At 35.4% G+C, this 22,848-nt stretch overlaps 1 protein-coding gene across 1 annotated transcript in view; it reads left to right on the top strand.

Annotated features, from left to right (window-relative positions):
• The first annotated feature begins 15,466 nt into the window (after positions 1 to 15,466).
• The window catches only part of LOC107560333 (rho GTPase-activating protein 31-like), a 30,780-nt gene continuing 23,398 nt past the window's right edge, over positions 15,467 to 22,848 (top strand). The window contains exon 1 of the mRNA XM_016244479.1: positions 15,467 to 15,988. Coding sequence (XP_016099965.1) covers positions 15,889 to 15,988 — 100 coding nt within the window. The 5' untranslated portion in view covers positions 15,467 to 15,888. The remainder of the gene's footprint in view (positions 15,989 to 22,848) is intronic.

The following is a 22,848-nucleotide window of genomic DNA, read 5'->3' as shown; positions in this document are numbered from 1 at the left end:
AAGCAGATAAATAAAATAAAAACACTTGATTTCTGTCTAATGTTTTCTAGTCCCGTGAAAATAGTTTTACTAGTTCGGAGAAGAGCTTACAAGCAAAAAGGGAAAGTGAAAGAGCCTGTAATACAACTTGTATCTATATCAGACTGCTTTTTTGAGATGGTGACAACTCCAAGATTGCAAAGGATTTTAAATGGACCCAGAGATGACCTTTCTTGCCCAATAAGCAGGTAAGATACCTGTTGATTACAGGCTCTACACAGTCCCTTTTTGACTGGAAGCTCTTCTTTGAATAAAGTTTATTTTCTTTAACAATGGATGACTCCTCACATGGTTGCCTTTTTGAATTATCCATTGTATCAACAGTATTGCACATAATATGGCTACAAGCTGTCAGAACTAACACACCCTTCACTGCACAACACATGCACTGTAATGGTGTGACCTTATTCTCATTGGAAGTAACTTAAACCATGCATAGACAAATGCCATAAAAACTGACATTTCCCACTAAGTCTGATTCAACAACTTAAACTATAAATAATTATTACAAGGAGACAGTTTGAACACTGACTTTTTACGTGATTTGTCAACAATTGTTTTTTAAACAATAAAAATCAAGGTACATTTACTGTAGATCCCAAAGGAGAATAAACATAAATAGATCAACTAATTGCCAACAGATGTAAACAATGACATCGTAATAGTTGTTTCTGATTGGACAACAAGCTTAACAATGACAACTGTAACTGCAGATAGATAGATAATATTTCATTTTCATATAAAAACAACAATTTATATAATATATAATATAAAACAATAGCTAGGTTATTGTTACATATTTGAGAGATGATTGCGTTTTACTGGACCATCTTGTCTGTGCCAAAATTTTGGTCTTGATATCCAAACACTAGTCAAAAGAAAGTAAATTTTTCTTTCAGTCCAAGAGACAAAGGAAGCAGGAAACAAGGTGGTGGTGAAATGAGCAGAGGGATAACTTTGATATTCAGTCTGATTTAATATGACCAGTGCATCAAGCGTTCTACTAAAGCACAAGGAATGAAAAATTACTAATTTACAACAGAAGAAGTGTACAACACCGATGTATGTTTGCTTGGTTTAATCAAGTGGATCAGTTGACTTAAATTCAGATGTCAGAAATCGCACAAACACTGATGTTCAGATTAAAAGTCAACATTAAAGGGATAGTTCACCCAAAAATTAAAATTAGTTTATTTTCCTAGGCGTATATGACTTCCTTCTTTCAGATGAATCCAATCGGAGTTATATAAAAACTTGTCTTTGATCTTCCAAGCTGTTTAATGGCAGTCAGCGGGTGTTGCAGTTCATCAGACCAAAAGAAGTGAAATAAAGCACATCCATCCATAATAAAAAGTGCCTCACACGGATCCTGTAGCGAATAGATGCATTTTTGTAAGAAAAATATCCATATTCAAAACGTAATAATCACATTAATCTAGCTTCCACCAACAGTTGTACACAGAAGCAGCTCCGGGAGGATGACATTAGATTTCGGCGTTGCGCATGCTCGTGAAAACCAACGTTTGTTAACAGGAGCAAAGGAAGCAAAGTTTCCTTACTTTAGCAAAGGAAAACAAGTCTCCTCTTGGCTTATATCGAAATCCTCCGACATACTTTACAAATCCTCGTTTTGTACTTCTAATTCGTGACCATTGTTTTGTTTTGATCTCTCCCCTGCGCTTCCACGTTCATCACTTCTGAGCGGCGCATGCGCAACGCTGACATCCTACGTCATCCGCCCGGAGCTGCTTCCGTGTACAACAGTGAGCGCAAGCTAGATTAAATTGATTATTACGTTTAAATATGGATATTTTTCTTACAAAAATGCATCGATTCGCTACAGGAGGCCTTTGTTCACCCCCCGCAGCCGTGTGAGGCACTTTTTATTATGGATGGATGCGCTTTATTTCACTTCTTTTGGACTGATGAACTGCAACACCCGCTGACTGCCATTAAACAGATCAAAGACAGTTTTAATATAACTCCAACTGGATTCGTCTGAAAGAAGAAAGTCATATACACCTAGGAAGCCTTGAAGGTGAGTAATTCATGGGCTGATTTTCATTTTTAGGTGAACTAACCCTTTAATAAACGGATAACCATTCAATGCATGTGTTGAAATGAGATTTAGTGACATCTATGTTCAGAAGGAAAATTAAAGGTCAGGGGACATCCTTCCCTAATTGCTTGCAAAATTGGGCCTGTCCCAATACCCACATTTGCAGTCTTGGCCGGAAGTAAGTACACAAGACTGCCCCAGGACTGCTCAGTAATGCACACTATTCTGAGTAGTATTTCAGGCTAAGCATATTCTGTCATTCATCATGTTCAGGAACTCGCGTGGAAATCACGACATGCCAAGGAAAATTGTAAAATTGCAGTGAAAATTCATTTAATTGGATATTTGATATTTATATAAAATGTAAAGTGTAGGATATTTTATAGGAATTTTATATTTTATCACAATTAAAAGCACCACAATTAAATTGTGTCATTAGGAACTACTAAACAGAAATGTAGATGTTTAAAGTGCAAATAATTAAATGTACAAAATGTGTAAGCAAAGCTCTGTAAAAACTTTACTTGCACTTGAACACTTAATGAAATATGCCATGTAAGTAGACAAGTAATCAAATGACAGACGCAGTGGGTCCAAATACCCACACTGTGGTCACTAGTTGGGAGTGCATGCACACAACAGGAATCAAGTGCACAAGATTGTCCCGCACTACATCCACATCATTTGGAATACCGCTTCAGAGCTGTATTCAAGGCTAAGCGAATCCCATCATGCATCATGCTCTGGACATAAATCGTGAGACTTGAAATGTCCTGGCTCTTCCAAGCTTTATGGCAGTGAATAGTGGTCTTGAAGCAAAATAAAGTGCATAAATCCATCATAAAAAGTACACCTAAGATGGCTGAGGGTGAGTAAATCATGGGGTAGTTTTAATTTTTGGGTGAACTATCCCTTTAAATGTTATACATGGGGACTACTGAAATTAAATGTAGTTTACACTGAAAAGTTTAATTTAAAGTGCAAAGTATTACATGTACAAAATGTGTAAAACAAAACAAAAAACACTGTTTTTTTGTGCATGTGTGGGTACCTGTTTTATATCCTGGTGGGGACTTAAACCTGAATACACACAGACTCGTGGGGACTTAAATTGAGGTCCCCATGGGGAAACAAGCTTGTAAACAATACAGAATGAAGTTTTTTGAAAACTTAAAAATGCAGAAAGTTTCCTGTAAGGGGTAGGTTTAGGTGTAGGGTGATAGAAAATATGGTTTGTACAAAATAAAAACCATTACGCCTATGGAGAGTCCCCACAAGGATAGCAAACCAGGTGTGTGTGTGTGTGTGTGTGAATATCATGTTATAATTGTGATTGTAAAAAATATATGTATTTTGTCAACAAAGCTTCCCAGGTGCATATGAAGTTTAAGTGAATGCTAATAGTGTGAAGAGCTGTAATACAGACAAAGTGTGTTTGGTAACATTTCCGTCACACGCTTGAGGTATTCGGCCAATCACAACGCACTGGATAGTTGGCCAATCAGAGCACACCTCGCTTTTCAGAACGATGAGCTTTGTAAAAATCGACACATTTCAGAAAGGCGGGGCGTAGAGGAGAAACAATAATGTACAGTGTGTGGAAAATAATGTTTTTTTAACCTTAAACCGCATAAATGCATTTCATTACACCAAATAATGTTCTTTGTGATTGTAATAATCATATGACCCCTTTAAATATATTTTACTGGTGAAATCAATTCTTTATACATTTTGCGACAATTCTTTATAAATTTTGCTTTAGTCTGCAAGTAGGAGCTGCATGCATTTCAAGACTACTTAACTAAATGTCACTTTTGAACTTACAAACTTACAAAAATTCCACATCACAGTGGTGTAAGTTTTGAAAATATTTTTGTTTGTCCAAAGTAATTTGATACAGTTGTCTGCCATTACAAACTGCACATATTCTAATTGTGAATAACTGTTGCACACAGTTTTTAAGGTAGTTTGCAGGCGGGTTGTATCAAGCATTATGGAGATGGTCTTCCCCTATATGCAACAGTTTTTGTTCTGCATGTAAAACTTAAATCCTAAAATTATTTAAGTAGCTTGTTCCTGGCATTCTACAGTTTTAGTAGTTTTAGAGCTTCTCCATTTTCCATGGCCATTCAGCTAAACGGAATATGACATACCCAAAGTAATTTCTTGAATTTATTTTGTAAAATGATATACTATAGCTCTTTTTAAATAATTGTTAAAGACATTTGTCACCTTTTGGCCAGACTCAGATACAAAGGTTACTTTGGAGGAGTTTCGGCCATGACAAAGGATCAGTTTCACAAGGTGAATGGCTTTCCAAACTCCTACTGGGGCTGGGGTGGAGAGGACGATGACCTGAGAATAAGGTAAGAGAAACTTAAGATGATATGGTTTAGGATGTGCACAAGTACCTGTAGGTGACTCACACAAAATGGCTAATCTTTAAAACATTAAAAAGGACATAATATATGTAATACGAAGGTGCATGTGTTTTTTTTTTAGTGAAGAGAGATTTCAATTTCTGATGTAGTATCGTCCATGTTAGAATATTGCTGTCTTATTGTTAAGGATTTTAACAGAACCATCTTTTTCAGGGTGACACTGCAAAAAATGTCAATAATCCGTCCATCCCCGGAAGTGGCACGCTACACCATGGTCTTTCACAAGAGGGACAGCGGCAATCAAATCAATAAAGATAGGTCAGTTTAAGTGTGAATGATAAATATATATTGTAGTACTAGTGTTATTCTGGTCTTCTGAGAAATCATAACTAAAGTGAGGAACAATTTTGAGAGCATTCATTGTTAAATCACAATTAATTTAAGGAAATGAGCTTAATACATCCAGTGATAATGACAACTTCTTTGTATGTAACATCATACTAAAAAAATATGGGTTAGATGAATACAGTAAAAAAATTGAATTCTGAATAATTGAATCACGAGTTTTAAGATGATGGTTTGCCCCATAAAAATTTAGAGTAGCGCCATAAACTTAATCCTGCATGTCACAATTCTCTGTGCCGTCTGTTGTATACCAGCAGTTATATAACACAAAGGTCATTCCAAAATGAATGTTTAATGGAAAAATGGTGAAGATCAATGGACAGGCAGTCTATTAATTAAGTGATCCGATGTTTCCTCACAAAAGTCAGTTCACTTGTATGTCTTTCCTCCATTGACCTGCATTAAAAAGCTCCAGCCCGTTTTCAATTATTCAAAGTCCAATAATGAAAATCATGCCCCAAAACGGTGCTTTTGGCATCTGTGATATGCCGAAATATTGGATATACAGCATTTCACGGATGCCTAGGTAGTGACAGCGGGTTGAAAATTGAAAAATACAAATTTGGAAAAAAGAAATATGACCCTAGGTTTGATTTGCTTATATTGTCCTCATTTGAAAGTCACTTTGGATAAATATATCTGCAAAATTATTAAATGTAAATGAAAATTAACCTCTTGTCTTCAATGAAGTGTGCTAGAGCAGATAGCAATGGCATTCAAAGTGAATTTATGAATCATAACCTGCCAAATTGACTATTGATTTAATAGCGTTACTCATTGAGTGATTAGGAAGTTAGCTTACAGTTTCCATCTTTCTTAATTTTCGGATTTTTAACTGACACATTGATATTATCAAACTAATTTTTGTACGTTTTTCAAACTGAATGAAACAAAACATGACTGAATTCATAAATCATATTGCTAATACTATTCTATTGATGCTTGTGGTGTTGTTGCAAATTTGATAGTACTACTCGTGGTCTACTAAGGATTGCACCATTCACAAAGCAAAAAGCACATAAATGCCGAAATATTGGATATACAGCATTTCACGGATGCCTAGGTAGTGACAGCGGGTTGAAAATTGAAAAATACAAATTTGGAAAAAAGAAATATGACCCTAGGTTTGATTTGCTTATATTGTCCTCATTTGAAAGTCACTTTGGATAAATATATCTGCAAAATTATTAAATGTAAATGAAAATTAACCTCTTGTCTTCAATGAAGTGTGCTAGAGCAGATAGCAATGGCATTCAAAGTGAATTTATGAATCATAACCTGCCAAATTGACTATTGATTTAATAGCGTTACTCATTGAGTGATTAGGAAGTTAGCTTACAGTTTCCATCTTTCTTAATTTTCGGATTTTTAACTGACACATTGATATTATCAAACCAATTTTTGTACGTTTTTCAAACTGAATGAAACAAAACATGACTGAATTCATAAATCATATTGCTAATACTATTCTATTGATGCTTGTGGTGTTGTTGCAAATTTGATAGTACTACTCGTGGTCTACTAAGGATTGCACCATTCACAAAGCAAAAAGCACATACATTTTTTGTGAGACTATTTTAAAAAGTGGTTTACACTATTACATGTCAAAAAATAAATAAATAAATCTGCACATCACTAAGTAGCCTATGTTCTCGGTCATCAAATCTTTCTACCATGTATATTGTGGTTTACAGTGTTTTTTTCCCCTGGCATAAGATCTTTTTTTCTTGATTTGCACGTCATTATTTTATAAAGATTTTTATAATATATAATTACACTTTTTTTTTTCTTTTTTTTTATAGAAAACTATCTTGAGTGCAGTCTTGTGAGTGCATACCATTCAAATGAAAACGGAACAATTTAGTGTTTTACATTTAATGTGTAAAACGTTTTTGTGACATCACACATTTGAATAAATCCGTTTAAATTCACTTCCACAGTGACAGATTAGATTTATCATCACAAAATCTTATCATCATCACTACTTTGGCTCATAACTGGTATGTGGATGGTGATTGAGATGTGCTGTTGTGCAGTTTGAATCTCTTTCGTCTTCATCTCAACGTTAGGAAATAATGGTTGAAGCTTATGTGCCTAATCGCATCAGTAGAGCATTATTAGTTTGTTCAGTGCGTTTCACCGTGGATTAATTTGTAAACCAGTCATTGTGCATGATTGGACCTGACATTAATGGCACAACACGTAAGCAAGTTGTGACACTACTGTTTTGATGCAGCCAGTTTTGTTTCAATCTCATTGAGTTAAAAGCATCAGAGGTTCCCACAAATGCACATTAAAATGAAGATATTATACATGGATTTATATTTCACCATACATTCCACAATTACATCTCATGACAGGTATTAATTAATGAAAAGAAATAAATGCACAGCTGTTTGCATTTGTACTCTGCATCAAAAATATATATGAATACGCTGTTGCTTCTCCAGCTTTTATGTCAAGGAGTTGTAAAGACTGGTTACTCTCATGGTATGTATGAAGCACGTTTCTGTCAGAGACTCAGTGGCATATAAATGAGAATTTATGTTATGCAGAAACTCTCACAAAGCAGAAAAACAAAAACATGAACACATTTCTCACGTACTATATGTGATCTCACAGTTTGAAGTGTCTTGTCAAAGGAAATTAACAAATGTCATGAATAATGAAGAGAAGTTTGTTCTTATAGAATGAGCACATGCATTCTTATGAATAATTATGAGACACGGAGAGGAGTCATCGATATACTGTAGGTGTGAGGAAATGTTGCGTTCTGTGACATTGACACAATGAGGATTTTAAAAAGGGAAGCTCAAAATTAACCAGTTTTCACCTCAAATAAATTTGACACATGCTAGCGTTATCTTCTGTGATGTACAACACAAACACCTCTCTGAAAATGTAGTTAAGCGTTTCAGAGGTTTTCTTTTAGTTTGTCATAATCCAGACTTTTTAAAACAGATCCTCATGTGCAATAGTGTGGGCATTGATGCTTAATTCCAAAGTATATATGTAAAGATGCTACTCCATTATAACAGTCGGCAATTCTATTCTTAAGTGTTAAAGGGGAATTAACTCCAAAACTGAGTGTTTTGAGTTAGACTTCACTGTAAACGCTCACGGCTATGGTTGGCTAACATCTGTGCATATGAAATAAGGGTAACACTTTATTTTAAGGGTCAGTTCTTAATATTAAATAGTTGCATATTAGCATGCATATTACTAGCATACTGGCTGTTTATAGGTACTTATAAAGCACAAATGAATGCCTTATTTTTCATTACCATATTTTAGATCCTTTAATCCTAGCCCACACCTAAATTTAACAACTACCTCACTAACTATTAATGAGTAGCAAATTATGAGTTTATTAAGGGAAAACTCTGAAATAATAGTGAATGTGTTCCTTATTCTAAAGTGTTACCGAAATAAGTATTACATTTGGAGCTCGAAAACTTGCTACGTTTTTACTATTACAGCTATTTAGATTAACTAATCGTGAAAAGTATTGATTCGCATTTATGAAATTGTGTGGTTTGCGTGGCACCTAAATACCTTTGGGAAGGTGATGTTATTTTTAGTCCAGTTATGCTGTATTGATTTCTCCTTCTCATCTCACTTAACGCTCCAGTGGACAGGGCCAAAGACACAATGATGCAAAAGTAGGCATTGATCTGATTCTGCAAAGGCAGGCTCATCATAATGTCACAAAATTAGTGTTGTCAAACAATTAATTGCGATTTATCGCATCCAAAAAAAAAGATTTTGTTGACATAATATATGTGTGTGTGCTGTGTATATTTATTCTGTATCTATAATTACATATACATGCATGTATATATTTAAGAAAAATTTTGTTTATATTATAAACTCTTAGTACAATTCATATAGAAGCTTTTCAGAAACAAAGTTTGACTAGAAATTGATCTTGATAAGTTGCATTTCAACACAACATGGTCATCTCATCAAACCTGCTAATTGTTGAGTATGAGGACAGAACTATAAGAGCTCTTTTTCCTACAACAAAACACTAAAAACAAAAAGTATAGTGCATGAGGATCTATTAAGTGACATTTTCTATGAATCCCAGAAAAAAAAGCTTCTTTCCTCGGTTTTTCTTCAGACTTTTAATTTTTTTTTTAAAGATTTGGGTGTTGTAACTGTGAACATGTATTTTATACTGTGCAGAAATAATGGACAAAAGTTTGTAAATATTAATGAGAACATGGCATGAATAGGGTACACATTAGTATCCCATTAGTTTTTGTAAAGCAATCAAAGGGCAGAAATCCTATGTTCTGTGGAATAGAAACTATCAGACAAAAACTGCTAGCTACCATAAAATTACCACAGGAGATGTATTTACATAAAAACACTGAATAGCTCTATCTGAGCCAGCTCCCTTGAAATTGAGATTTTAAAAAAGAAAACTATATTATATGTAGTTTGACATCTTTTTTTCAAAAATGTTGCATAGAGATTTTGGCTGTAATATATGATCTAAGCATATTTACTAGTCACTACAGGCAATAGTTTTGTGGATGGCCATGATTTAAATAATTTATCTTAAATTTAAAGTATCTGTATCTCAAAGTAATGTAATGCTTTTTACATTATTAAATTATCTCAAAGTAATGGGTGTGAAGGCTGGTCCGATCACTTAGAAGAGCTTCTGTAGCGCAGTGTTTTGCTCTGGACAATGTTCTGCTGGGAATCCTTGAGTCCTGCCATTCATGTGGATGTCACTTTGACATGTACCACCTACCTAAAATATTTGCTGAAAACGTACACCCTTCACGGCAACAGTGTTCTCTGATGGCAGTGACCTCTTTCAGCTGGATGAAGTACCACACTGCAAAAATAGTTCAGAAATGATTTGAGGAACATGACAACAAGTTCATTTTCCCAAATCTCAATCCAATTGAGTATCTATGGGATGTGCTGGACCAACAAATCCGATCCATGGAGGCCTCACCTCACAACTTGCATGACTTGAAGGATCTGCTGCTCATGTCTTTGTGCCAGATACCACAGGACACATTCAGAGGGCTTGTGGAGTATATGCCTTGATATCAGAGCTGTTTTGGCAGCACTCTTCGCAAGTTAAATATCAAATTACACCTTGTTGACTAAATTATATACTGTACATGAATTTTTGCATTGTTTGGGAACTTGATCAAGTTTTTGTGAAGCTACTGCATCATGGAGCAAACTGTGTTGCCTCATTTTCCAACTGACTAGTGAAATACCTGTAACATTTCAAACAGAGCTGTGCCAAGAACACCGAGGCCATTGAAAAGCCCAAAGCCCAGGCAAAAAAGAACTAATTTCTTGAGATTCAAAACAACATTGTGAGTCAGATCATATAAAAGAGAGCTGATGGTCTGGAGGAAATTGTCAAGAATAACACTGTCAGTATTATTTACATTTTAAATTGCTCACCAGACTTTGCCTTAAAAATCTGATATAAAAGTTGTGAAAGCACGAGAAACAAATGAAAGGTAAAAGGAATTAGAAGATAAATGTAACCAGGCCAGATTGGCAATGGATGTAGACATTGTTCATCATTTAGGACCAAAGGAACCAAACTGAGGCGCCAGAATGACAGTAATCCAATTTTCAAGCAGACTTGCGCCTCTCACTGGCAGCCGTTTATCTTCACTTTTGGTGGCCGCCAGCTCATAAACACGTTTGGTACTGTGATCTTTACTGTGCTGTGGCAGACAGTGTGGTTCTTCAGTGGTTTTCAACACTGGAGTAAAGCCTGTATAGAAAAAGGCTATGGGAGATAGGCTACTGGGAGCTAATGAAAGAATACAGTTGAGATTATTAGCTATAAAAATGGTAAGGAAAATGCTGGTTAGGGGGGAAAAAATAGGATAGAGAGAATTATTGATTAAATTATCCAACTATCTTCTGCAGACACTGACCTAATCTGATAACATGTTGCATAAACTACAATGGAAGCCTTTGTGTGGAAGGATAATGAAAGAAAGACATTGTTAGAAAATGGGGAAAAATACTTCCATAAATTTGAAAAAATATGAATCTAGTTCTTTTGTCAAACTTAAAATAGATGGGGAAATCAATTAAAATATAAAAAATATATATTTTATGCACCTTTTTCATTCAATGCGGAAGTATGCATATGGGCAGGACTTCCGGTTCATTAGCCACTAAAGGGAAATAACGAGAAGAATAACAATGCTATAAATGGTCAAACTGTTTGCACTACAAACCAGTGTGCTCAATTAATCATTGAGATTAATTTTCAATATCAAGCAGCAAAACCAAGTGTTTTGTACAGCTAAAAATAGCTGGATGTGGATGAGACCGGAAGCTAGACCCATAGAATTTACAAATGGCCGTGCCCATTTTTACGGGAAGAAAAAGGTGGATATATAATTTTTATGGGAACCTGTCCACCAGTCACACATTCCCTCTAACAGAAATTGCAAAAAGCTTTGTAAAATCAGTTAAAGAACATACTAAATTCTGGTACTTATGTAATAGCTTTAAATTAGATTAAAATAATGCAAAATTGAAAGAGAACAAATCCCCTGGTAATGATGGACAGACAAGTGGATTCAGGTGCACCACTATGGTTTCTGAACCCCCCCCCCCCACCCCCCAATATAGAAATCGCGTTGGGCCCCCTCTCTGATTAGGGCTCTTGAAAGCGTCCTAACCTGACCCCTGTTACGTTACCCCTGAGTATATTCTACAATGCTTGGACTGTTGGGGGAACTGAATACCTGGAGGAAACCCATGCAGACCAGAAGAAAGTTTTATATTATTTATACATTTATTTAAGGCATTTTATACAATTGAACATGCCAATCAAATCAAATCCAATTCTGCAACCAATCAATCAATCAATCAATCAATCAATCAATTCTCTGTCAAGATCAGTGTATGATTTCCTAGCCCTGGATGTTACTTCCTCAGTTATGAAAAGTGTGGTCTCCAAGCTCTTTAACTTTATAGGAAGGAATAAACATTATTTAAAAATAATATTTTTTCAAACAAACATTATTTGAATACAATAAGCAGTTTCTTAGAAAAAGGAGGCCTAAACCCCTTAGAATGCCAACCATGCAATCTTTTTGTAAAAGATCAAATGGATACATTAGTTAAATGATGATGATGATGATGATGATGATGATGATGATAATAATTATTATTCCTAAATTATTTGATTAAAAACACATACTATGGGTTGAGATGGTTCCATGCTTCCATCATGTCCAGCCCTGGGGGAAAAAAAGTTAGATTTATTTGCAGAGGCAATACTACTCCCCCTAGTGTCATTTACTGTAATATTAATATGGATTATAAAATTTAAAGGGATAGTCAATCAATCAATCAATCAATCAATTCTCTGTCAAGATCAGTGTATGATTTCCTAGCCCTGGATGTTACTTCCTCAGTTATGAAAAGTGTGGTCTCCAAGCTCTTTAACTTTATAGGAAGGAATAAACATTATTTAAAAATAATATTTTTTCAAACAAACATTATTTGAATACAATAAGCAGTTTCTTAGAAAAAGGAGGCCTAAACCCCTTAGAATGCCAACCATGCAATCTTTTTGTAAAAGATCAAATGGATACATTAGTTAAATGATGATGATGATGATGATGATGATAATAATAATAATTATTATTCCTAAATTATTTGATTAAAAACACATACTATGGGTTGAGATGGTTCCATGCTTCCATCATGTCCAGCCCTGGGGGAAAAAAAGTTAGATTTATTTGCAGAGGCAATACTACTCCCCCTAGTGTCATTTACTGTAATATTAATATGGATTATAAAATTTAAAGGGATAGTTCACCCAAAAATGAAAATTCTGTCATCATTTACTCACCCTCAAGTAGTTCCAAATCCGTATAAATTTCTTTGTTCTGCCGAACAGAAAGGGAGATATTTTGAAGAAAGTTTGTAACCAGGCTGTTTTGGGGCACCATTGACTTCCATAGTAGGAGAAAAAAATACTATGGAAGTCAATAGTGCCCCAGAACTGCTCTGTTTCCCACATTCTTCAGAGTAAATTATGAGCACAAGGTTGCAACCAATGCTTTCTCAGTATCAAAAACACATTCAGGTTATTTCATGCATCCTCTGTACTTACTTTTGATTTCTGGAATTTGGCAAAAGAGTGTACTGTAGCAGTGATTGTCCGCTTCCATAAAGCTCTCCAGTCTCTCTACACTCTTAAAGAGTTTGTTATTAAATTGCCATGGAGAAAATGAATGGGAAAACACTGATGGAACCAAGGCCACTGAAAAAGTGGGCAGTTTTGCACTCTATTACATCATGGACTGAGATTGTCTAACAGGCATTCGATTGAATTCGCCCTTTGTTGGCTTCTGTCACATGAGGCAGGATTCCCCTATAGAAAGAAGAACAACCTTTAGCACATGGTGACTAGACACAAAAAAGTGTCTGTTCTAATGCTCTAAACACTTTAATCAGTGATCTGACTTTTCCTGTATCTGCTTAGGAAAAGCCATTAGAAGAAATGTGGATTATTGATAAAACAGCATTTGTAATGTATCAAGGACAGATAGAAGCATATTTCCTTTTTTACAACGATTATTTATTAACAATCAAGTAAGATTTTAAGTAATTGCTTATTTTATTTAGCAAAGATATATTAAATTGGTCAAAAGTAACAGTAAACACTTTATAATGTTACAAAAAAATCTATTTCAAATAAATGTTCTTTTGAACTTTCTATCAAAGAATCTTGAGGGGGGGAAAACGTATTGTGTTTCCACAAAATTTTATGCAGCAACCATTTTCAACTGTGATAATGATAATAATAATAAATGTTCCAATCAGCAAATTAGAATAATTGCTGAAGGATCATGCGACACTAAATATGCTGAAAATTCAACTTTGTATTGAAGGAATAAATTACATTTTAATATTTTAAAATAGAGAACAGTTATTTAAAAATGTACTAATATTTCACAATATTACTGTTTTTACTGCTTTTTGTTTTGTTTTACAATTTCACTAACATCAAACCATTGAGCAGCAGTGTACATTACCAACAAAACTGCTCAGAAGGTAACCTTATCTTCCGTCACTATTCTGTATGGAGAACATTTTCATCTGAAGCAGAACTGTGTACAGATATTGTGTTACTGCCTATAGAGAAAGACAGTAACACAATATCTGTGCACATTCAATCAAAGTGAAGTTAAACGAGGCTTGTCTTCTGCTATGCAAAAAAAACAACAACAAAAAAACTATTGGGGTTTGAAAAGTTTAGAATCTGCCCTGTTACTTTGGACCATGAAAGTTTTGCAACAACCTTTATAAATGAATACCTCCTAAAATTGTATTGCACCAATGGCACCAAAGAATGAGCCTTTTGGATGTAGAATCTGTTTTAACATTGTAGAAGACAGATTCTCCTATATTTGGTGGCTCTTTTGTGCTTATTATGTCAAGGTTACTGCTTATGCTTCCATGGCCAAATGTGTGAGCATATACTGTCCTCGATCCTTCATACTTCCTTCCTCTTAGATCACAGCGAAATGACTCCATGCTAGCTGTCACACTCATTTCTTTTACACTGATGTTTTTTTTTCTTCTGAGCAGCTAAAATTTTACACACAAATAATATTTTTTAAACATTTTTAATTATTTGACAACATGGTTGTGATTTACAATAAAACGATTCTTCTCACAAATATATACTTTCTCTTTTTTTTTCAAACATCACATCTCATTTTTCATCTCAAGTATGTTGTTCATTGATATATTTGACTCCTTGTACACTAAGACCAAGTACACTAACTTTTGAAAATAACTTGTAAGAGGCTAAAATGGTGACCATGATGGGCATCATACTGAGGGAGCAAACTGTAAAAAAACATATATAAAATTATTTTCATACGATAAATATCGAAATGGTAGGATGGATTTTACATGTTAATGCTGAAAGTCTGGGACAAAGATAAAGCAATAAGTAAGGTTTTTGAAAAATAAAACGATGTAAGTATGTTTAAAAAAAAAAGTTTGCAAGACTGTTTTAATGTGACATTTATACAAAAACAAAACAAAAATCTGGAAAATGGAATCTGTTAGTTTGAATAATAATCAGCCCCTGCGCATAAAAGTGCCTGCAGTTGAAGAAACTTTCAAAATGGCTAACAAGCCATGGTTAACGGGAACCTTGTGTTTTCCTCTCTCTCATCTACCCTGTTCTCCAGATTTTTCAGCGTCCTCTCTGTCTATCTCTTTCTGCCTTTCTCTCTCCCTGACGTCCTTCTCTATGTCTGTTTTTGTTTTCCAAACAAGGTTCCCTTTACAGGAAATTGTGTATTCTGGAAGCATTCAGGAAGGCAGAGAGCAGGTTTCCTGTTGGAGCCATGGTCACAAAAAAGGGAAAAAAGGAGGGAGGAAGAGAAAAAGCGGGGTTGGGGGGGTTGGGTGAAAGGGGTTCAGTAATGTCCAAACTGGTGAAGAAAAAGCAGGCACTTATTCCTCTCCCCTCCCCTCGCTCCTCTGCCCTCCCTTTTGCAAAAAGTTCTGACATTTCAAGCCTCCACTCAACAGCAGCACGATGACCTCCTAAACAACGTGGAGCAAAAAGCATAGATAGATAGATAGATAGATAGACAGAGAACAGGAAACTGTCTTCCTGGTGGAACAGAGGCTTTGTGTCGTAACCTTTCCCGTCAGACGCCACACAGACTCTCACCTCACGGTCTGTACAAGGGCACGAGGGAGGAGAGACCCTGATGATGAAGTGACGTTGGGCGTGTACCGCGCTCCAGAATTCTTCGCCCACACCAGCTCTTTGGTGGCTCGGTCAAGATGTGAGTGGATGATTTCTTTTGCTTAACACCGTGGACTTCCTGATTTGGGGGGGTTCTTTTTTTTTTAACTTTGACCACATTTCCCACTTCCCATCCCATGCGTTGTGGGGCCAATGGTTGATTTGAAGGTGTATTTGCTCTGATCTGGATAAGTTACTGAAGCCTGATGAAGAATAAGGCTGCCAAGCTGAAGTCCAAAAGGAAAGGAACTGAAAATGCATTCGGCTGTGACCTGACTGATCATCTGCAGACTTCAGGACAAGACGGTAAATTCCTCTTTTCCATACTCACTCCTCCTCTTGCCATTCATATAACGGCTGCCCCTTCTTTCAAAGCCCCAGCAGTCATAATAAGTTTACTTTATTACGAACCCACACCAGAGCAGCAGCCTGGGCCTCTGCGTAAACATTAGCTACGTGTAATAAACCAACACCCATTTCCAGTGCTGCGTCTATGTTTTTTGTGCTATTGAGACAGAAGATACTTTATGTAATGGTGGATGCTTATCCTCTTGCTTAAAACGTGCTACTTTAACTCTTAGGTGTTGTCTAATAAATCTCCACTTGGAAATAAATCTGAATGTAATCTTAGCCTGACTATTTATGTAGCGCTCTGATTTACCAAATACACATGAAGCCTTAAAAGAAAATCAAGAGCAAAGGAAATGTTCAGAGGAAGAGGAAGGGGGAAAAGAGGAGGAGAAACGGGGAGGACTAGATTTTAAAGATATACTGTTCATGGTAAATGCCGACATACTGTTTATGAAATATCATCAAAAAAGTAAGGAGCTCATTCAAGGTAACTAAAAAGCAACAGTTCATCTCAAAGTGAGTGTGTGTTATTGAGAGTATCACAATAAATTCAGTATTCTGATAAACCATTGTTCCCAACATAAGTTCCAAAGTGTGTTAAGATTATGAATTTTGATGGATATCAACCGCAACAGCATGTGGATCATATCTTTATGCAGCTTTTCCACTCCATACCCTAAGCCTTAACGTTACAAGAGACAACACAATACTGATCTCAAAACAGTGCGATGCCACCCATAGTTTGACAGATCCATGTGACTTAACCAAGTTCATCTGAAGCCTCTAACTGTGAAACAGACTTTTGTTTTAGATAATGTATGCTCACGTTTTCATCATTGCGACAGACAGAATTACCATAAATGCTCTCAAAATATTTTTCAGAAAGAATTTGATTCATTTTCTTTTCATTTTCTTCAGTAAAAGTATATTATTTTAAAATATCCTAATACTGTTTGTTTTAAAACTAAGAAAACACTGCTTTTAACATTTACTATTAAGTTTGACATAATTCTTTATTGTGACAAATCAGTTATTTAAAAAGAAACAATTAAGCCAGTTAAACAATTGATTTTCCTCCATTACTTAAACATCTTGGGACACCTTTGGTTTACTCACTGGCAGCTTTTATACATTATATGAACATTAACCCCATTGTGTGATGTTAAACCGTGTTTCCAAAAACACTTTCAGGAGTTGTAAAGTCAGAATACATTTTGAATAAATTCACCGTGCTGAAAGGCCTGCTTATTCTATGCATTTCTACGATTGGCATGCTAAAGAAGCCATGTGTAGACAACAAACCAATCTTGGCATATGAAGACTGGCATCCAAAAATATGATAGTGTTTTCAGCAAGATATTCATGTCAGCATCTTACTAAACTGAAGCAGAATTTACCAGTACCTGGAAAACATCTCTGCCGGCAAGTCAAAATGAGAGCTTTTCTCAGTCGTCTTCGTCTCAGAGAACAATCATTCATTCATCCATCCTGTTGGAGGTCAACACTACGTCCCAAGCAGAATTTCTGAATAGGAAATTATCTGGGTTTTCCCTAAATCTCCCATTTTTTCTTCTACTTTCTTTAACATTTCTTTAATGTTTTTTGCTTTGTTTAATTTTCTTTTAAACAATGTTATGCTTTTGCTGAAGGATGTACTGTATTGTGTGTGCTATGTATGTGAGGAGTTTCAATTACACAAGACTGATCTCTCTGTAGTTACAACTGATTGATAATGAAAAGTACTTTATGAAAGTGCTTTTATATAAATCTCTATGATTCATTTATGATTCATTTAGAAGAAAGCTTTGTGCTTCAGCTTTTAGATAAGGGTAGATTTAATAAAGGTAGATTTCCTCAGATTCTGGATGGTTTATTGGTTCAGAGGCGCTGACTGCTAATGTTTTGGTTACACTTTATTTGGTAACACTTTATTTTAAGGGGTTCTTGTTACACGTTACATGTACTTAGGCCCAATCCCAATTCTATATTATACCCCTTCCCCTTTCCCTACCCCTCCGCCTACCCCTTCCCCTTGTTCCTTGAAACAGAGTGTCAAGGGGTAGGGGTGAAAATATTCCCCTAAGAATTGGGACACCACTACTATACGTCACACATCATCATACATCATCTAGCTCCTACAATACACACACCTATGCTGGTGTGCTGGTGTGCATTAGAGCCTTTAATTACCGTTCAATTTTAATGTGCTGCTTACTGACACACACACACACACATATATCAGAGACCGCGCAGCTCACACAACCAGGAGCACAGAAACTTGTCAACGCTGCCCCACGACTTTTATTAATAACAGTTTAAATACTGAATCACTACATTATATTTTCCAGCAACAAGATTGCTGTTTTTGAAGTAAACTCACTCTAAAAAGAGAGACGCGCATACACGCAACTTTCATCTCTCTCTCGCTCTCGAATTGGCAATATTTGAAGGGTTTAGCGATTTATAATTATTGGGGGGACTAGCCCCCCTCAATGTCTATGGTGGTTATTGCCCTGATCAGACATGAAAATATGTTGTGGCATATATCGTGCAGTCTGTAATGATAGCAAACTTTAGCGATTTTTTGCAAACATTTCTCTGAGTAACATGACTGTAAATATGAACTCACGATTGAATGTAACATAAAACAAATGATTACTTTTTCGTTAAAATCTTTATTAATGCCAAAAATGCTTACATTTATGTGTCTTTTTGTTCGCTCGGGCAGCCATGTTGCCGCTTAAGCCGGTTTACACTAAGATAATTCATACCCCTTCGTTTGAAGTGTGGTCCCGAAAAATCTTTGTTTGAAGGGCTATCTGGCTCTCCCCCTTACCCCTGCCCCTCCAACCAAAAGAGAATCGAGACACCCTTACCCCTTCACGTGAACGCGCGAAACGGAGGGGTAGGGGAGAGGGGAAGGGCTAAGGGGTAGAATTGGGATTGGGCCTAATAAGGGTAGACTTCCTCAGATTCTGGATGGTTTATTGGTTCAGAGGCGCTGACTGCTAATGTTTTGGTTACACTTTATTTGCTAACACTTTATTTTAAGGTGTCCTTATTACACGTTACATGTACTTACTATTATAATAACAATAAATTATGCATAGTTACATGCAAGTAACCCTAAAACAAACCCTAATCCTAACCATATAGAAAGCACATGTAGTTAATTCAAATGAGTCAGTACTTAAATGTATAATTACACTGTTACAAGGACACCTTAAAATAAAGTGTAAACCTACAGTACAGTGTTTTATCCAAGAAAATACTGGGTAGTATAAGGTACCTACATGAGGTAGGGTTAGGTTTAGGGGTAATTTTCGGGTTACCTAATTATTACCCAGTTATTGTAAAAGCTATAATAAGTACATAATATGTACATGCAGTACAGGACTGTAAAATAATGTGCTTCCAATGTTGTTTCCTACAGCGAGAGGGCTATTTCATTACTTTAAATTAGTAGGAATAATTTTTTTTATAGTGAAGCAGTTGTATTAACCTACTTTCATTTCTTTTGCAAATGGACTACGACTCAGTGGTGCCTTGTAATTTAGAATTGAGACTACTACTCTATTTACTGTACATGTCCACATCTACCAAGCAAGAGAAACACTCTTTTCTGAAATCCAGTAACATTTTATGAGAGCAAAATTTTATTGAACATCTCCAATAAATACTAAAATTAAGTATCTGCTGTGGCCTAGTGTTTCGTGCACATGCTCTGATACATAGTGCTCAAGTAGGCAAGATGATAATAAAATAATAATAATTGATAATAGTAAAAATGGGTGAAATTTAATTCAACAGTGGCTAAGAATTACTCTTCCATACTCTTCCAACAGAGTTCCACAAAAAATGGAACCCCTTGGTTGTTGGAAAATGGAAAAAAAAATAGTGCCAATGTATCCTAAATTAATCTCTTTAATTTAAAGGAATATTTCTGCAAAATAATAATAATTTAATCACAAATATCTGTTTTTGTCCATACAGTGAAAGTCAATAGGGTCTAAAGTTTCGAGGTCCAAAAAGGACACAAGGGTAGCGCTAAAGTAATCCATACAGCTCCAATGGTTTCTGAATTTATAAAATGACTTTGTCTGACAAACAGGTCAATATTCGATTATTCGCTTTAAAATCAAATCAAATGACATTGCATTGATAACATCAAACCTCATTAGTCCTTACATGCTGTGATGTCATGACACAGCCCTACCAGAGAAACTACTGATATCACCGTGTTTGATTAGGGAAATAAGCTGATTGGAAAATGGATAGATGGATGGATGTACATTATACCGTATACAGTGAGGCCCTAAGCTCAAATAGTCCGTTTTCCTTTTCTTTAGTTTCATGGCATGGAATGCAATTTCTTCATATATCTTCCATGGTAGAAAGAAGCAAGTAGGCTAATTTAAAGTGATAAACATCAGGGTTAACAATGTATAGGCTGTTGTGAAATACCTTAAAAACGGTAGCTCATTGTGATTATGTCTAAACCTAAACATAAATAACAAATAAATCTAAAGCTTAAAGATATCTTTAAGCTGAAGGTATGGTAAGGAAGTGATGAAGTTGGGTGGGAACTTTCCAAAGGCCTTTTAGAATAAGAGGAAGTGTCATAAGTAATACCAGCTGCAAGGCCTGGGTGTGTCAGGTTTCCTCTGAAACAAACAAACCATTTTTAACTTCCTGCCCTGGCCCACCTTCTCCACAATAAGCGGCCTGACAGGATAAAGGAAGGATGGTGTAATAGTACTGTAGTCTACATGAAAGACTACTGTTGCAAAGAGAGAACAGAAATGTGCATACATATTATTTAAAAGGTTAATGCACAAAGAACACAGACTTTAGTAAATAAGTTTCATATTTTGCGATAATATATAACAATTGATAACTTTCTGTATGATACGGAACTTTAAGAAATATCATAGAAAAGAAGTTCAAATTTTCGGTTTGTTCAAAAAGTCTTTATTTTGCTCCTGGGTACATAAAATTGATATTTGCTTCAAAGTATTACCTTTAGGGTAAAGGGATTTGGTTTTTATTGTCCTTTTCTTTTTCAATTGTCACACAAAGACAATCTCAAATGTGTCCAGAGGCAGACAAAGTACTCAACTCCATTACTTGAGTGAAAGTACAGATACTGCTGGTCAAATATTACTCCATTACAAGTAAAAGTTGTAAAGACATTTTTTTTATTTAAGTAAAAGTACAGAAGTACTTGCTTTTAAAAGTACTTAAGTAGCAAAAGTAAATTTCCTTTTTTTATGTCAATGCACTGTTTTAATGTTGTATGTAATACTTGCAATACTTCTGAAGCAACTTAGAATACATTACACCTACTGAATACACTGACTAGGTTGTAGTATCTTTGGAATAAAAAGCTTTTAGAATGTTAAAAACTTATGGGGAAAAAAACCTAAACAAAAATAAATAAATAAATATTTAACACCCCCTATCTACTTGTTTTTCTTTGTGTGTGTGTGTGTGTGTGTGTATACGTGTGTTTATTATATATATATATATATATACACACACACACACACACACACCTTGCTATGTGTACTGCGTTAGGCTAACCGAGACTTGGCATTTTCACTTATACTGTATATTGTTGCTCTTTTGTTAGTTTTGATTGCTTCTATTGTCCTTATTTGTAAGTCGCTTTGGATAAAAGCGTTTGCTAAATGACTAAATGTAATGTAAATGTAAATGTAATTTAATAATAAAGAGCTTTTAGAATGTTAAAAACCTATGGGGAAAAAAACAAAACATAAATAAATAAATATTTAACACCCCCACAAAAGCAGGATGGTAGAGATCTCACACAGCTCTGACAGTGCGTGCACAGATCTATGAATTTAGGCAAGGCAAGTTTATTTATATAGCACATTTCGTACACAATGGTAATTCAAAGTGCTTTACATAAAATAAAGTAAAATAATAATAAAAAAAATAAAACAAGGAATTTAAACACTTTGAAGATGATTTAAAATTTTTTTTAAATGAATTTAATACAGTAAAAAATAGAAAATGATAATACATACATAAAATACAGTGCAATCAGTTCGGACATTGCACAGTGCTCATTCAATAAATGCACAGCTAAACAGATGAGTTCTGAGTCTGCATTTAAATGTGACTCATGTTTTAGCACATCTGATCTCTTCTGGAAGCTGATTCCAACTGCGGGCGGCAAAATAGCTAAAAGCAGATTCGTCTTGTTTTGTGTGAACCCTTGGTATTTCTAACTGACTCGATCCTAATGATCTGAGTGGTCTGTTAGGTTTATATTCAGTGAACATATCTGCAATGTATTTAGGTCCTAGGCCATTGAGTGATTTATAAACGAGTAAAAGTACTTTAAAATCAATCCTAAATGTAACTGGAAGCCAGTGTAAGGACCTGAGGACTGGTGTGATATGCTCAGATTTCCTGGTTCTAGTCAGAATCCTGGCAGCAGCGTACTGGATGAGCTGCAGCTGTCTAATGGTCTTCTTGGGAAGGCCGGTGAGAAGATCATTACAATAGTCTACCCTGCTGGTAATAAAAGCATGAACAAGTTTCTCCAAGTCTTGACTGGAAACAAAACATAATTCTAGCAATGTTTTTTGAGATGATAGTATGCTGATTTAGCTACAGCTTTGACATGACTACTGAAACTAAGGTCTGTCTCCAGAATCACACGATGATTCTTGACTTGATTTTTAGTTGTTTGACCCCTAGAGTATGCATTCACCTTGAGAACTTCATCTTTGTTTTAAAATGCAATGACTTCAGTTTTCTCCTTGTTTAACTGAAGAAAATTTTGG

This window comes from Sinocyclocheilus grahami, unplaced genomic scaffold, assembly GCF_001515645.1.
Source record: "Sinocyclocheilus grahami isolate Dianchi unplaced genomic scaffold, SAMN03320097.WGS_v1.1 scaffold720.1, whole genome shotgun sequence".
In the NCBI taxonomy this organism is placed as follows: domain Eukaryota; kingdom Metazoa; phylum Chordata; class Actinopteri; order Cypriniformes; family Cyprinidae; genus Sinocyclocheilus; species Sinocyclocheilus grahami.
The sequence above is the reverse complement of the archived record's forward strand: the minus strand, read 5'-3'. Positions and strand labels throughout refer to the sequence as shown.